Source organism: Xenopus laevis, chromosome 6L (assembly GCF_017654675.1).
Source record: "Xenopus laevis strain J_2021 chromosome 6L, Xenopus_laevis_v10.1, whole genome shotgun sequence".
NCBI lineage: Eukaryota > Metazoa > Chordata > Amphibia > Anura > Pipidae > Xenopus > Xenopus laevis.
Window position 1 is genome coordinate 74,494,752 of NC_054381.1, and position 18,001 is coordinate 74,512,752.

The following is an 18,001-nucleotide window of genomic DNA, read 5'->3' on the forward strand; positions in this document are numbered from 1 at the left end:
GGGGTACTGTATTATATTCTGGGGAGGAGGAGGCATTTGGATCTAAGGGTATGTATTAATATGACAACTTTTTTCACATATGAGTGACATCCCATTCCCTGCACTGAGCACCAACCATTTGGTTTTTTGGTGGGCTATTAAAGGGGTTGTTCACCTTCAAACAACTAGTTGGTTTCAGATAGATCACCAGAAATAACAGCTTTTTCCAATTACTTTCTATTTTCTATGTGACTATGAAGATTTTCATTCATCCAGGTCATGGTATATCTAGTATAGGTAAATCTAAAAACAACTGGACTTGCTGTTTCACTACTCATCCGAGCAGCTTCTTCAGTTCAACTGACTGGTGTGGGAAGTTCTCGGCATACGTCACCTTTTTTTCTATTATTGACGAATAAAGTAATTGAAAAAAGTCTTTATTTCTTGGGAACATTCTGAAAACAGTGTTTGGAAGGTGAACAACCCCTTTAATGTGGATATGGTCTTGTAGTAACATGGGTGTGGTTTAAAGTGGGTAACACTGGCTTCCAATATTGGCCCTCAACCATGTATACCAGAAAAATTCTGGTCCTCTGTACCATATAAGTTGGACAGAACTGAGCTAGAACAATAAATCAACAGCAAAGCAACACAAATGCAATAAAATCACTGAATATCAATAAAGAACAGTAGGCTTTTAAAAAATCAAAAATTTTTCGGAATTTATTAAACCCCGAGGGCTAAAAAGCCAGAATATAAAAACCACGGCATCTCAAACCTGTCGAGGTTGCATAAAAGTCAATGGGAACAGTCCCATTGATTTTTGGTTGTGTCGGAGGTTTTGGGCAATTTCACGATGTTTTCGGGGAAAATTCACGAAAAAATCTTGAAAATCTGAGCTTTTCCTGCAAAGGGTTAGTTCGGAGTTTGTAGCAGCCGATATTGAGATAAATTCGGACCTTGATAAATAACACCCTAAGTGTGTGAGTGTGAAAATGTGTTACCTGGGGCAGGCACAGCAGATCAGACAGGCAGGGACCACCAGATGATCACAGCAGGCAGCAGGAGGGCTCCAACGATGTCCACGACCAGCAGAGAAGGGAGGCACTGGGGAGGGTGACATTATATACCCCAGCAGCAGGGACATCCTGATGATGTTGCTACTGCGTTGGGGTCTCCGCGGAGGTCATCGCGGACTTGGAAGAAGAATCCAGCCCCCAGCGTAGGGGGTTGGCTGCTGATCTGTGTCTTTCTCTCCTTGCCAAAAGCCACAGTAGAAGAGGAGCAGCAGGCGCCGGCAAAGACATACCAGGTACGTTGCCGGCGGTTAGAGCCCTGACCCAACAGCACGTACGCAGTACGTACTTGGCGGGTAAAGGGTTAAAAACATTTACTAGACATGTTTTGCCATGGCTCCATCTGTAAATAATCAATTCCAACTTGAACCTTATACAGTCATTCAATCATTGCTTTAGGTTGTCAGAAAAGTCTTGTACATGCTGTCCCACAGTGAAACTATAATGCTGCAATGCAGTGGTGGAATTACCGGGGGAGCAGGGGGTGCGAGCAGGCTAGGGCACCAGCGCCCGCCCCCCCCCCTAGTTACGGTACTGCTGCAACGTTTAACCCTTGTATTTGATATATTAAAATAAATGCATGAGCTTATATCATTTGAGTAGCATAAATATAGATTCCAACACATTTCCCTGATTATACATTTTCCCAGAATTTACACAATTTTTTCCTGGTCCCCTGAAAATGATAAATGTTTTTTTTTTACTACAAATAAAAGTGGGCCCAATACAGAACCCTGCTGCACCCCTCTAAGAATGCTACTCCAAGAAGAGAATTTACCATGAACAACCACCCTCTCTAAACTCTCTAAACAATATTTATGAATATTAATATCAATAACATGAATATCATATTCATGTGCTAACAACAGACCAACAGTCAGTTTAGAAATAAGTAATTTATGTGCCACTGTATTAAAAGCTTTGGCAAAATCCAAACGGACCAAAAAGACCACATCCACTGCAACTTCACTGTCCAAGTTCCTACTAACGTAATAAAAAAACACAGTTATATTTGTCTAACATTATCTGTCCTTCATAAAACTATGCTGATTACTACTCATAATACCATTCGCTGGCACATAATCTTGAATATAATCCCTTAAAGGGGTGGTTCACCTTTAATGTAACTTTTAGCATGTCATAAAATGACTAATTCAAAGCAACTTTTCAATTGGTCTTCGTTATTTATTTTTTTATAGTTTTTAAATTACTTGCCTTCTTCTTCTGACTCCAGCTTTCAAAAGGGGGTCACTAACCCCATCTGAATAACAACTGTTCTGTGAGACTACAATTGTATTGTTACTGCTGCTTTTTATTGCTCATCCTTCTATTCAGACCCTCTCCTATTCTCATTCAAACAATGCATGGTTTCTAGGGTAGTTTGGACCCTAGCAACCAGACTGCTGAAATTGCAAACTGGAGAGCTGCTGAATAAAAAGCTAAATAACTCAAAAACCACAAATACTAAAAAAATGAAAACCAATTGCAAATTGTCTTTTAACTCTTGAAAAGTTCATTTTATTTACTTCCTTACTTTCAAGTTAAGCCACATAGGACAGCCCTTAAAGGGGTGGTTCACCTTTAAAGTGACATTTAGGGGCAGATTTGCTAAGCTTGAGTGAATAATTGGAATGGAAAAAAAATTCGAATTTCGAAGGATTTTTTTGGGCACTTCGACCATCGAATTGGCCGAATTCGATCGAATTGAATGATTCGAATGATTCGAAGTAAAAATCAACTATTCGACCATTCAAGAATCAAAGTACTGTCTCTTTAAAAAATACTTTGACTTCATACTTCGCCACTTTAAACCTACCGAGGTGCAATGTTAGCCTATGGGGACCTTCCCCAGCACTTTCTAAGTTTTTTGATCGAATAAAAATCATTCGATCGATCGATTGAAATCGTTCGAATCGCTCGAATGATCAAAGCTTTTGCACCGAATATCGAATTCGAAGGATTTTTACTTCTAGGGTCGAATTTGAGGGTTTTTTAACCCTCGAAATTCGACCCTTGATAAATGCGCCCCTAGGTATGTTATAGAACGACCAATTCTAAGCAACTTTACAATTGGTTTTCATTGTTTATTTTTTATAGTTTTATGGTTATTTGTCTTTTTCTTCTGATTCTTTGCAGCTTTCAAATGGGCATCACTGTCCCCTTCTAAAAAAACAAATGCTCTTTAAGAATGGCTTGGATGATTTTTTGGACAGACATAATATCAAAGGCTATTGTGATATTAAGCTCTATAGTTATAATAGGTATAGGTATATAGAATTTATGTGACATTAGGGAGGGGTGTGTGTATGGATGCTGGGTTTTCAGTTGGAGGGGTTGAACTTGGACTTTTTTCAACCCAATTTAACTATGTAACTATATACTATGGCTACAAATGTATTGTTGCTGCTACTTTTTATTACTGATCCTTCTATTCAGACTCTCTCCTATTCATATTCCAGTCTCTTATTCAAATCAATGCATGGTTGCTAGGGTGATTTGGGCCCTAGTTACCAGATTGCTTAAAATGCAAATTGAAGAGCTGCAGAATAAAAAGCGAAATAACTCAAAAACCTTCAATAATAAAAAATTAAAACAAATTGCAAATTATCTCAGAATATCACTCTCTACAGCATACTAAAAGTTATCTCAAAGGTGAACAACCCTTTTAATGCTCTTATATTTACTTCTTAAAGGAATAAACTAAAAACAGTTAAGATTCAATACAATTTTAAATTACAACTACTTCTGTTTTGTGTTTCTAGTGGAAAACCTAATGTTGTAGAATGCTACTAGAATAGTATACTTTTTGTGGCTCTGAATTTGGATTATAGATTATTTTACTTACATATAAGGATTAAAAAAAGTTTAAACAATATGATTAATAAGATTCAGGGAATGCATTAGGAAATACAATATTTTAATCGGGTGACTGAAACACAAGTACTGAAAGCTATATAAATTTGCCATAGAAGAGCATCCTAAATTGCTTTTGAAGCAAAATCAGTTATTTGACTACTTCAATATGTAAACAAGTCATGAAGCATAATATCTAAATAATTAAAAAATACAATACAAGCAAAATAATATGTCTGCTTAAAAATTCTATAATATCTCAAACTAAAAATTACTTACAGAATTAATAAAAACGATTAATTTATGGATGTAAAAAAATAATTACTTTATAATGTATTGTTGTATAAAATGTTATGTGGCAGGAAAAGTCGCTTTAAGTTTTGTATACAAATAGTTCTCATAAATTTAGTTTTTAGTTCAGATATGTGAAATTGCATAAATGATGCAAAATGTTCTATACAGATAGCTCACTCACTCATAATAGACTATAGGGATGTAGCGAACTGCCGATTTGGTGTTCGCGAACTTTCGCGAACAGTTCGCGAACTTCGAACACCCGCTAAAATCGTTCGATTCGAACGATCGAAGGATTTTAATCGTTCGATCGAACGATTTTCATTCGAATCGAACGATCGAAGCATTCGATCGAATGCTTTCCATTGGATCGAATGCTTACAATCGTTCGAACGAATGGAAATCGTTCGATTTTTAGCGGTCGAAGGAATTCGAATGGTCGAATGGTCGAACGATTTGTATTCGAATCGAACGCGAACTCAAAATGCGAACGTCGCGCGACGTTCGCGAACATTCGGCGGACGCGAACGGTCGAAGTTCGCCGGCGAACAGTTCGCTACATCCCTAATAGACTATCCTTTCACCACTATGGAGTGGCGGTATTCATCCTGGCACAATGGAAAAAATGTTTCTTTTTACTAGGAAAAACAGTTGTGGCATAGTAGAAAGGAGCTTATCTAACAAGGTACAATATTGAACACGGTATTGCAGAGTTTAAAATGCCTCCACGGCAATGCAGTTTTACCTTTCTATTGATTCCAATGTATTTTGGCAAAATAATTTTTTTGCAAAACAGTGCCATTTCACTCATCACTAAAACTAAATCTATTTTAATGTTTTTTAATAGACCTTTGTATTAGGTATAAATCTGCCTAATTACATTTTACAAAAAGACTATTTATAAATCTGCTTTAATCCTTTGAACCACCTTGCTGTGATAATATATGAAAATATAGATGCAGTTATTTAAATACAGGATCTTTGAAGGGAATGTGTTCACAATATCACAATATAAAATTGTATTTGTTTGAATGAATGTAATTTTTTTGTACTAAACATACTTTACTACATCACTCAAACATTTATTATAACAAATAATAGTGATTGTCAGCCAGAATACCTGGATCTGGGAATTGTTTCTGGTCGCTTGGCCCTGGGTGAACGTATACAGAGCGTTGTCTGGCTCAGACTGAAGGGTGGGTGTATATCCTCTCTCCTCATTCACTTTCAAGCCTGGGGCATCCTGCTGCCACAAATCAAGTTATTTAGTCAGTCATTTCATAAGAAACTTCACAGTATTAATATTTTGGGCCATATAATGATGTGCTTCAAACCAAAAATGTATTTAGTGTTATGTATTTAATGTATTTATTTAATGAAAACAAAAAAATATTTTGACATGTGTATTTGTTCTATGTTTTTATTTTTTATTATGCACAGTTGAAACATCTTCCTAAATAAGCTCATGGCACATGAAATTTTTAAGCCTCAAGTCAATTAAAAAGTGGAGAAAAAAATACTTAAGATATTAACTCCACAGTGGGTGTTTGGCACTACTCTATAGAGTAAGAAGGTAGGCATTTCTTAATAACATGTTTAGTTTGCATACTGGCTTGCCATGTCTGGGAAATATGGGGTTTTCTTGGTGTGGTACTAAATCAATACTTGATTTGTTATGCCAACCACAAACTTCATACAAAACTTTCTCAAAACCTGCAGAACTGTAAGAATGGTCCCAAGGCAAATCATGTGCGACTGTTGCTACAATATTGCTAGACACTGCTGAAGATATGGCAAAATGTACTTGATATGCTGACAGCTAAGAATATTTTATTTTGTAAATTATGAAAGGGGTTTAAAGAAAAATTATATATATATATATATATATATATATATATATATATATATATATATATATATAATATATAATATCTATCTATATATCTATATATCTATATATATCCATATATCTATATATATTTATATCTATCTATATATATATATATATATATATATATATATATATATATATATATATATATATATATATATATATATATATATCACAGTCCAGTGAGTATCCACACTCCAAGGCACACTATTATGGCTTTTATAGCCGGGATGCAAGGTTTAGGATACATATATAACATGATATTCAAGAGAACCAGCACTCCCATATATAAAAAAAATCTCATTTATTTCTGTTGCATCAATATCCAACGTTTTGGTCCCTGCTAGGATCCTTAAATAGCAATCTAGAATAATATCACTCCAGTAGCTGGATTAATTTATATTGCCAATATATACTATATATTTCTACTTCCAATTGCAAATACAACATGGGCTTAGAATAAAGCAATATAGTTTGATACTTCACTATTTATACAGATTAAGTAGGCCTGCATGAAATGTATTTGTACGTAAAGCAGAAGGGATCCAGGAATCCTGGGAAGAAAACCTAGCTTTTTTCTTATCATTTTGATCTTCATGGGAAACCCTATAAGCTAAGACTAATACTCTGGGTTTTAAAGCCAGGACAGTTTGGTGCAAGGTCTATAGGTCAACATATGTTCAACCAAGAAATCACATGAAAAGCAATTTGGATGAGTCTTTTTTTCTGCAGTCATAATAAGAATAAATAATAAGAACATATAATAGACATTTGATTCTAATATCGTAGAAGTATCCCTTGGGGCACATTTATTAAAGAATGAATTTTCTCCTTGTCTAACTTCATCAAAGTTCACCTCAATTTGCCAGGTGTATTTTCACATCTCATATTCACTAAAAATCCTAAATACACCTTTTCAGGAGAAATGTGGTGAATTTTCACTATTGAACTGTAGTGGGTAAAATCCTCTAGAGAATTTTCACCATGAAGTATGTGGAAAATTAGCATGGAAGGGGTTGATGTAGTTAAAAGGGTGGTTCCCCTTAGTTAACCTTTCCATTGGTCTTTATTATTTTTTACAGTTTTTTATTATTTGCCTTCTTCCTCTGACTCTTTCCAGCTTTCCAGCAAATGCTCTGTAAGGCTACAAATGTATTGTTATGGCTACTTTTCATTACTCTACTTTTATTCAGGCCTTCTCCTATTCGTATTCCAGTCTTTTATTCAAATCAATACATGGTTGCTAGAGTAATTTGTATCCTACTGAAATTGCAAACTAGAGAGTTGCTGAATAAATTTAAAAACTACAAATAAAAAATGAAAACCAATTGCAAACTGCCTCAGAATATCGATCTCTACATCATAATAAACATTAGTTCAAAGGTGAACAACCATTTAATAAGATGCAAAAGTGGCTGCTCAATCTTTACAATGAAAGTTCACCAGTAAGAACTTGGAGAAATGTCTCGTCAAAAGTTTCTCTGGTGCTCTTAGTAAATTGGAGAATATTCACTAGAGAAATTTCATTTGGAGAAGAGATGTGAATTTATGTCAATGCAAAGAGAGTTTTCACCACTGCGATGTTTATTCTCCAAAACTTGTTGTACTCTCCTTTTTGCAAATGTTTAGGGGAAACTACTCCAAATTTTCACGTTCACCCTTTATTAAATATCCCCCTTGATTAAGCAATGGTTAGTTATCATTAATGTAACTATTAATTTTTTTATTATTTTTATTTCTTATTTAACTTACTCATTTTTAAAGACCCCAATGAAAAGGAATGATCTAACTTCAGATGTATAAAAGTGATTAAAAGGAGGGGATCTGACTTCTGTCAGTATTCAATTTTTGTATAGGAGAAAAGAAAGAAAGTATCCGCGTCTTTTTGATCAGAAAAAACACACAAAAAGTTATATATTGTCTATGTAATTGGATTTCAATTAAACCATTTAATCTCGTGATTCTATATCTGTTGGTTCCCCCCTTGATAATTCGTCCCACAAAGTGCTAGTGCTTGACCTCAATTAAATAGCATTAAATAGACTAAAACTAAGACACAATTGATTTTTCTTTTAAATATTGTATATGCTTATAATTTCTAACTCATGAACATTTCATTTAACATTAATTGGTTATTGAAATACTAAAAACCAACTAAAACACCAATAAGGGTGATAAAGTGCCACCAGATTGTTATCAATTCACTTATGAATTAATTAAAGTGCAATTGTTAATATCTCTGATTCCAAGAAAAGGTAGGAAAAGGAAATTGGTAGAAGGGTGGAGAAGTCCCGTATTTTCTAGCTGATTGTTTTACTAACTGCGGGACCCCACAAAGAAGGAGAAGTCAGTGCTTCTGGAACTGTGGTCTCAATTCTATTTTAACTAACTGGATTGAGAAGCTATCTTTTCTAAAAAAACACACAGATTCCTGAGCACTTATAGTGAAAACAGTAAAACAAGAATTCAGATAAGGAATCTCCTTAATCTGGGCTAAGAGAAGCACCCAGATCACTATAAAAAATTATTTTAAAACAAACCCCCTCAATTAAATAGCATTAAATAGACTAAAACTAAGACACAATTGATTTTTCTTTTAAATATTGGATATGCTTATAATTTCTAACTCATGAACATTTCATTTAACATTAATTGGTTATTGGAATACTAAAAACCAACTAAAACACCAATAAGGGTGATAAAGTGCCACCAGATTGTGATCAATTCACTTATTAATTAATTAAAGTGCAATTGTTAATATCCCTGATTCCAAGAAAAGGTAGGAAAAGGAAATTGGTAGAAGGGTGGAGAAGTCCCGTATTTTCTAGCTGATTGTTTTACTAACTGCGGGACCCCACAAAGAAGGAGAAGACAGTGATTCTGGAACTGTGGTCTCAATTCTATTTTAACTAACTGGATTGAGAAGCTATCTTTTCTAAAAAAACACACAAATTCCAGAGCACTTATAGTGAAAACAGTAAAACAAGAATGCAGATAAGGAATCTCCTTAATCTGGGCTAAGAGAAGCGCCCAGATCACTATAAAAAATTATTTTAAAACAAACCCCCCAAGGTTTTATCTAAAATGGTATAAACCAGTGAGAATTAGCAAGCCAACGCGCGTTTCGCAAAAATGCTTTTTCAAGGCTGTGTGTGCTGCCACGGACGCCAAATATTTATAATCTTCCAAACATGCGCCGGCGTCAGTACGCTGGCGTGATTACGCATGCCCACGCTCGGCAATGACGTTTCCAAAATGCGCCTGCGTGATCGCGCAAAGCGCAATGACGTCATTTGTGTGATGATGCATTCAGTGTCAGCCTTGCCATAATCATTATAGGAAAACTTAGCCTGACTTCTAGGGGATATTGTTATTGGTGGGAATTAATTGAACTAAATCATTTAAATGTATCTTTATTGATTGTATTACAATTGTTAAAAAGCAGTAAATAAACTTACTATTAAAAAAGAATTAACTCTCCAATATTCTTTATTTTTTATTTCTTATATTATGCATATAAATGATTTGTGCAGATTCCATTGAATCGATTCATACCCCATATAACAATTACTTATAAGAAAAAATGTTTATTTATCCGTTAATTATGTAGTATATGAATTCTTAGTGATCATATTAATTTATTCGACAAACTCCTGGATAGTTAAAGGGATACTGTCATGGGAAAAAAAAATTTTTTCAAAATGAATCAGTTAATAGTGCTGCTCCAGCAGAGTTCTGCACTGAAATCCATTTCTCAAAAGAGCAAACAGATTTTTTTATATTCAATTTTGAAATCTGACACGGGGCTAGACATTTTGTCAATTTCCCAGCTGCCCCATGTCATGTGACTTGTGCCTGCACTTCAGGAGAGTAATGCTTTTTGGCAGGCTGCTGTTTCTCCTTCTCAATGTAACTGAAGGAGTCTCAGTGGGACATGGGTTTTTATGATTGAGTGTTGTTCTTAGATCTACCAGGCAGCTGTTATCTTGTCTTAGGGAGCTGTTATCTGGTTACCTTCCCATTGTTCTTTTGTTTGGCTGCTGGGGGGAAAAGGGAGGGGGATGATAATCATTCCAACTTGCAGTACAGCAGTAAAGAGTGATTGAAGTTTATCAGAGCACAAGTCACATGACATGGGGCAGCTGGGAAATTGACAAAATGTCTAGCCCCATGTCAGATTTCAAAATTGAATATAAAAAAATCTGTTTGCTCTTTTGAGAAATGGATTTCAGTGCAGAATTCTGCTGGAGCAGCACTATTAACTGATTCATTTTGAAAAAAATTTTTTTTCCCATGACAGTATCCCTTTAATAAAGTTATAATGGCTAACCATCCCAATATAAAATTCATTAATGGATCTTATTATAAAGTCTTCAAATGAATGCTGTGAAGAGATTATTTTCATTGATGCCATGTGGTAATACAGTATTCATCTTGTATATCCAATAACTCTCACGTTTTAATAAGGTTTGTTCTAAATTACCCTTTCTAATTCCCAAATTGATTTTCTCCAGTGCCCAAACCTTAACTTTAGAAGAATCCATAGCATGTAATTGTTTGTAATGTTGGGCTACCATGGACAAGGTGCTTTCTGGTTTCTTGGGTTTGTTAGCCGTTCTAATGGAGCTACAATGTTGTTGAATTCTACTTTTCAATTTTTGGGTTGTCATTCCAATATATGTTAAGTGACAGGGACACTCGATACAATAAATAACACCTTGACTTTTACAGTTGATGTAGTCATTAACTTTGTGTATTTGTCCAAATCTATCTGTAAACGTGGTGACATTCATTATTTTATCGCAGATATTACATTCTCCACATTGAAAGCAGCCTGGGTTTTTGGCTGAATGTTTGTGATTTTGAAAATTACTATTGGATAGCATGTTGTTAAGGTTCGGGCTTCTCCTATAACAGGTAGAAACTTTATTTTGGAAAACTGTTTTTAAAGTTGTCTTCCAACAAGACCGGACAGTGTTTATTCATAATGTTCTGTAATTGTATACTATTATTACTGTATGTAGTAACAAATCTAACAGCATTGTCAGGCTCCTTGATCTTATGTTCTAATAGTTGCGATCTTTCAGTATGAAGTGCTCTGTTATATGCTTTCTTTATATATTTTCCTGAGTAACCCCTGGATTTCAGCCTATCTTTTAGGTCTTTAGATTGTAGTTTGAAAATCTCAATTGAGGAGCAATTCATCTAAGTCTCAAAAATTCTCCTGTAGGTAGTGATATCTTTACCGCTTGCGGGTGGAAACTATTATAGGATAATAAAGAGTTCGTAGCAGTGGTTTTTCGAAAATTTTGAGTGATCAATTTACCCTGATTATTGTTCATTATGAGTAAATCCAGAAAAGAGATTGATTTTCTTGACATCTCCATGGTTAATTTGAAGTTCAAGTTATTGTCATTTAACTTTTCCACAAACTCAGTGGCTTCTTGGACTGTGCCCTTCCATATTATCAAGATGTCATCGATGTATCTTAGCCATCTAATGATTTTGTGTTGAAAAGGCTGAAGACTATCTCCCTTTATTATAGTTTCCTCCCAATGTCCTAAAAATAAGTTGGTATAAGAAGGGGCGCAGGAAGTTCCCATGGCTGTACCCTGAGTTTGTAAATAAAATTTGCCATTGAAGGTGAAAAAGTTTGAACACAATACAAATTTCATCAATTTGCATAAAAAGTGTATTGTGTCCTCTGTTTCATCCGTGTATTTGTCCAAAAAATAATGAAGAGCTGCCAATCCCAATATGTGCTTGATGGAGGTGTACAGTGACTCAACATCTAGAGTTCTAAGGATAGTTTCCTCCGTAGTTGTTATATTCTCTAATTGTGCCAGTACATCCATAGTATCTATAAGCATTCCACTAGGGGCTTGATTCTCAGATCTAAATATTGGCTAGCCCTTTGTTAGATTTCCATTTTCCGACACAATCCTGGTAGACCTATTGTGTCGGGAACAAACCCAAGAAACCAGAAAGCACCTTGTCCACGGTAGCCCAACATTACAAACAATTACATGCTATGGATTCTTCTAAAGTTAAGGTTTGGGCACTGGAGAAAATCAATTTGGGAATTAGAAAGGGTAATTTAGAACAAACCTTATTAAAATGTGAGAGTTATTGGATATACAAGATGAATACTGTATAACCACATGGCATCAATGAAAATAATCTCTTCACAGCATTCATCTGATGACTTTATAATAAGATCCATTAATGAATTTTATATTGGGATGGTTTGCCATTATAACTTTATTAACTATCCAGGAGTTCGTCGAATAAATTAATATGATCACTAAGAATTCATATACTACATAATTAACGGATAAATAAAAAATTTTTCTTATAAGTAATTGTTATATGGGGTATGAATCGATTCAGTGGAATCTGCACAAATCATTTATATGCATAATATAAGAAATAAAAAATAAAGAATATTGGAGAGTTAATTCTTTTTTAATAGTAAGTTTATTTACTGCTTTTTAACAATTGTTTAATATTGGCTAGCCCTTTGTTAGATTTCCATTTTCCGACACAATCCTGGTAGACCTATTGTGTCGGGAATATGACACATAAGAAGTCATTGCGCTATGCGCGATTACGCTGGCGCATTTTGGAAACGTCATTGCGCTGAGCGTGGGCATGCGTAATCACGCTGGTGTCGGGAAAATGACACATAAGACGTCATTGCGCTATGCGCGATTACGCTGGCGCATTTTGGAAACGTCATTGCGCTGAGCGTGGGCATGCGTAATCACGCTGGCGTAATGACGCCGGCGCATGTTCGGAAAATTATAAATATTTGGCGTCCGTGGCAGCACACACAGCCTTGAAAAAGCATTTTTGCGAAACGCGCGTTGGCTTGCTAATTCTCACTGGTTTATAGAGATGTCGCGAACTGTTCGCCGGCGAACTTGTTCGCGCGAACATCGGGTGTTCGCGCTCGCCGGAAGTTCGCGAACGTCGCGCGACGTTCGCCATTTTGGGTTCGCCATTGTTGGCGCTTTTTTTTGCCCTCTCACCCCAGACCAGCAGGTACATGGCAGCCAATCAGGAAGCTCTCCCCTGGACCACTCCCCTTCCCTATAAAAACCGAAGCCCTGCAGCGTTTTTTCACTCTGCCTGTGTGTGCTGAAGAGATAGTGTAGGGAGAGAGCTGCTGCCTGTTAGTGATTTCAGGGACAGTTGAAAGTTTGCTGGCTAGTAATCGTTTTGATACTGCTCTGTTATTGGAGGGACAGAAGTCTGCAGGGGTTTGAGGGACATTTTAGCTTAGGTAGCTTTGCTGGCTAGTAATCTACCTTCTACTGCAGTGCTCTGTATGTAGCTGCAGTGGGCAGCTGTCCTGCTTCTGATCTCATCTGCTGACTGCTGCAATAACAGTAGTCCTTGTAAGGACTGCTTTTATTTATTTTTTTGTTGTTTTACTACTACTACTACTACTACTATAAGAGCCCAGTGCTATTAGTCTAGCAGTGTTGGGGAGTGGGACTGGTGTGCTAATCTGCTGCTCCTAGTAGTTCAGCAGCACCAACTTTAATTTTTTTTTTTTAATATTCATTTTTTTTTATTTTACTTTTTTTTATTTTACTACCGCTGTAGTAGTGTATAAGTTGACCTTTTAGGCATTATTTGCCCTGTAGGCATTATTTGCACACTGTTTTCTTCAACCCGCCATCTAGCTGTGTGACCTTGTTCACATTCTGTCTAAATATCCATAATATTACCGTCTCCAGAAAAAACACCGGAGTGACTTTTTTCAAGCAGCCATAATATATTTTACGTAATCCGTATCCACCGCTGTAGTAGTGTATACGTTGACCTTGTAGGCATTATTTGCACACTGTTTTCTTCAACCCGCCATCTAGCTGTGTGACCTTGTTCACATTCTGTCTAAATATCCATAATATTACCGTCTCCAGAAAAAACACCGGAGTGACTTTTTTCAAGCAGCCATAATATATTTTACGTAATCCGTATCCACCGCTGTAGTAGTGTATACGTTGACCTTGTAGGCATTATTTGCACACTGTTTTCTTCAACCCGCCATCTAGCTGTGTGACCTTGTTCACATTCTGTCTAAATATCCATAATATTACCGTCTCCAGAAAAAACACCGGAGTGACTTTTTTCAAGCAGCCATAATATATTTTACGTAATCCGTATCCACCGCTGTAGTAGTGTATACGTTGACCTTGTAGGCATTATTTGCACACTGTTTTCTTCAACCCGCCATCTAGCTGTGTGACCTTGTTCACATTCTGTCTAAATATCCATAATATTACCGTCTCCAGAAAAAACACCGGAGTGACTTTTTCAAGCAGCCATAATATATTTTACGTAATCCGTATCCACCGCTGTAGTAGTGTATACGTTGACCTTGTAGGCATTATTTGCACACTGTTTTCTTCAACCCGCCATCTAGCTGTGTGACCTTGTTCACATTCTGTCTAAATATCCATAATATTACCGTCTCCAGAAAAAACACCGGAGTGACTTTTTTCAAGCAGCCATAATATATTTTACGTAATCCGTATCCACCGCTGTAGTAGTGTATACGTTGACCTTGTAGGCATTATTTGCACAGTGTTTTCTTCAACCCGCCATCTAGCTGTGTGACCTTGTTCACATTCTGTCTAAATATCCATAATATTACCGTCTCCAGAAAAAACACCGGAGTGACTTTTTTCAAGCAGCCATAATATATTTTACGTAATCCGTATCCACCGCTGTAGTAGTGTATACGTTGACCTTGTAGGCATTATTTGCACAGTGTTTTCTTCAACCCGCCATCTAGCTGTGTGACCTTGTTCACATTCTGTCTAAATATCCATAATATTACCGTCTCCAGAAAAAACACCGGAGTGACTTTTTTCAAGCAGCCATAATATATTTTACGTAATCCGTATCCACCGCTGTAGTAGTGTATACGTTGACCTTGTAGGCATTATTTGCACACTGTTTTCTTCAACCCGCCATCTAGCTGTGTGACCTTGTTCACATTCTGTCTAAATATCCATAATATTACCGTCTCCAGAAAAAACACCGGAGTGACTTTTTTCAAGCAGCCATAATATATTTTACGTAATCCGTATCCACCGCTGTAGTAGTGTATACGTTGACCTTGTAGGCATTATTTGCACACTGTTTTCTTCAACCCGCCATCTAGCTGTGTGACCTTGTTCACATTCTGTCTAAATATCCATAATATTACCGTCTCCAGAAAAAACACCGGAGTGACTTTTTTCAAGCAGCCATAATATATTTTACGTAATCCGTATCCACCGCTGTAGTAGTGTATACGTTGACCTTGTAGGCATTATTTGCACACTGTTTTCTTCAACCTGCCATCTAGCTGTGTGACCTTGTTCACATTCTGTCTAAATATCCATAATATTACCGTCTCCAGAAAAAACACCGGAGTGACTTTTTTCAAGCAGCCATAATATATTTTACGTAATCCGTATCCACCGCTGTAGTAGTGTATACGTTGACCTTGTAGGCATTATTTGCACACTGTTTTCTTCAACCCGCCATCTAGCTGTGTGACCTTGTTCACATTCTGTCTAAATATCCATAATATTACCGTCTCCAGAAAAAACACCGGAGTGACTTTTTTCAAGCAGCCATAATATATTTTACGTAATCCGTATCCACCGCTGTAGTAGTGTATACGTTGACCTTGTAGGCATTATTTGCACAGTGTTTTCTTCAACCCGCCATCTAGCTGTGTGACCTTGTTCACATTCTGTCTAAATATCCATAATATTACCGTCTCCAGAAAAAACACCGGAGTGACTTTTTTCAAGCAGCCATAATATATTTTACGTAATCCGTATCCACCGCTGTAGTAGTGTATACGTTGACCTTGTAGGCATTATTTGCACACTGTTTTCTTCAACCCGCCATCTAGCTGTGTGTATTATCGTTTCCAGAAAAACCAACTGAGTTTTTGTTGTTGTTGTTGTTTTTTAAAAAATAATGCCAGGCAAAGGCAGGCCGCCACGCAGAGGCCGTGCTAGGGGCCGTGCTGCTATGCAATCCTGTGGCCCTAGCAAATTGCCCAGTTTTAAAAAGCCAATGACCCTGAACTCCCAAAATGCTGAAGAGGTAGTTGACTGGCTTACACAGCACACCCCATCCTCTACCGATTCTAACTTTACCACAACATCCTCCTCATCCTCCACTGCTATGGCCACCCCACGTAACACTTCCTCCACCACCGGTGCCCCTTCTTCACTGGGGTCAGAGGAGTTATTTTCCCATGAGTTTCTTGAACTGAGTAATGCGCAACCATTATTGCCAGAAGAAGATGAAGGAGATGAGGACCTTACACCAGATTTAATTCTGGCAGAGAACACGACAGAGATGGACATAATGAGTGATGAGGAGGAGGTCCCCGCTGCTGCTTCCTTCTGTGATGTGTCAGAAGAAATTGATGCATCTGAGGAGAATGATGATGAGGAGATTGATGTTTTGTGGGTGCCTAGTAGAAGAGAGCAAGAGGAGGGTAGTTCAGATGGAGAGACGGAGAGTCAGAGAGGCAGTAGGAGAATAAGACTTAGAAGAAGCAGGGAGGACAGCCCGCAGGGATCAGTAGGGCAACAACATGTATCGGCACCTGTGTTCAGCCGGCCAACGCACCCGCCATTGCCGCCAATGCCGCCAACTTCTACTGTTACCGCCAGATCGCACACTTCCAAAAAGTCAGCAGTGTGGGATTTTTTTAATGTGTGTGCCTCTGACAAAAGCATTGTAATTTGCAATGAGTGCAGTCAGAAACTGAGCCTTGGTAAGCCCAACAGCCACATAGGTACAACTTCTATGCGAAGGCACATGAGCGGCAAGCACAAAGCACTTTGGGAGCAACACCTCAAAGGCAACAGGCAAACTAAAAGCCACACTCCTTCTGGTCCAGCATCTTACTGCTCTACCTCTGCTCTCCTTGACCCGTCTGAACCACCCTCCACTCCGCCTTCCACCTTGACCACCTGTTCCCATTCCCAGTCATCTGCCACCAGCCAAGTTTCTGTGAAGGCCATGTTTGAGCGTAAGAAGCCAATGTCTGACTGTCACCCCCTTGCCCGGCGTCTGACAGCTGGCTTGTCTGCACTCTTAGCCCGCCAGCTTTTACCATACCAGCTGGTGGACTCTGAGGCCTTCCGCAAATTTGTAGCAATTGGGACACCGCAGTGGAAGGTACCCAGCCGCAATTTTTTTTCTAAAAAGGGAATACCACACCTGTACCAACATGTGCAGAGCCAAGTTACCGCATCTCTGTCACTTAGTGTTGGGCCAAAGGTCCATATGACTACTGACGCATGGTCCTCCAAGCATGGTCAGGGCAGGTATGTCACCTACACTGCCCACTGGGTGAACTTGGTAATGGCTGGGAAGCAGGGAATGGGTAGCTCAACAACAACAGTGGAGTTGGTGTCACCGCCACGGATTGCACGCGGTTCTGCCACCACCTCTACTCCTCCATCGCTCTCTACCTCGTCTTCTTCTTACTCTGCTGCTGGGTCCTCCTTCTCCTCCTCCACACCTGTGCACCCCCAGCTCCCCCTAGGCTATTCGACGTGCCAGGTACGCCGTTGTCACGCTGTCTTGGGGATGACGTGCCTGGAAAGCAAAAACCATACCGGATCTGTACTCCTGTCATCTCTGCAGTCACAGGCCGATCGGTGGCTGACCCCACACCAACTGCAGATCGGAAAAGTGGTGTGTGACAATGGAAGCAATCTGTTGGCAGCGTTGAGACTAGGCAATTTAACACATGTGCCCTGCATGGCACATGTGTTAAATTTAATAGTCCAACGTTTTGTCTCCAAGTACCCAGGATTCCAGGACGTTCTCACCCAGTCCAGAAAGGTGTCGGCCCATTTCAGACGTTCCTACA

General features: G+C 37.9%; 1 protein-coding gene across 10 annotated transcripts in view; it reads right to left on the bottom strand.

Moving 5' to 3' along the window:
• The window catches only part of LOC108718510 (catenin delta-2), a 757,810-nt gene that overhangs the window by 31,903 nt on the left and 707,906 nt on the right, over positions 1–18,001 (bottom strand). For 6 of the 10 annotated variants that reach the window (XM_041566184.1, XM_041566181.1, XM_041566183.1 and 3 more), the window contains one exon: positions 5,323–5,448. The exons of 3 other annotated variants lie outside the window; for them this stretch is intronic. In XM_041566184.1, coding sequence (XP_041422118.1) covers positions 5,323–5,448 — 126 coding nt within the window. The remainder of the gene's footprint in view (positions 1–5,322; positions 5,449–18,001) is intronic. One more of the 10 variants, XM_041566180.1, reaches the window with a different exon arrangement.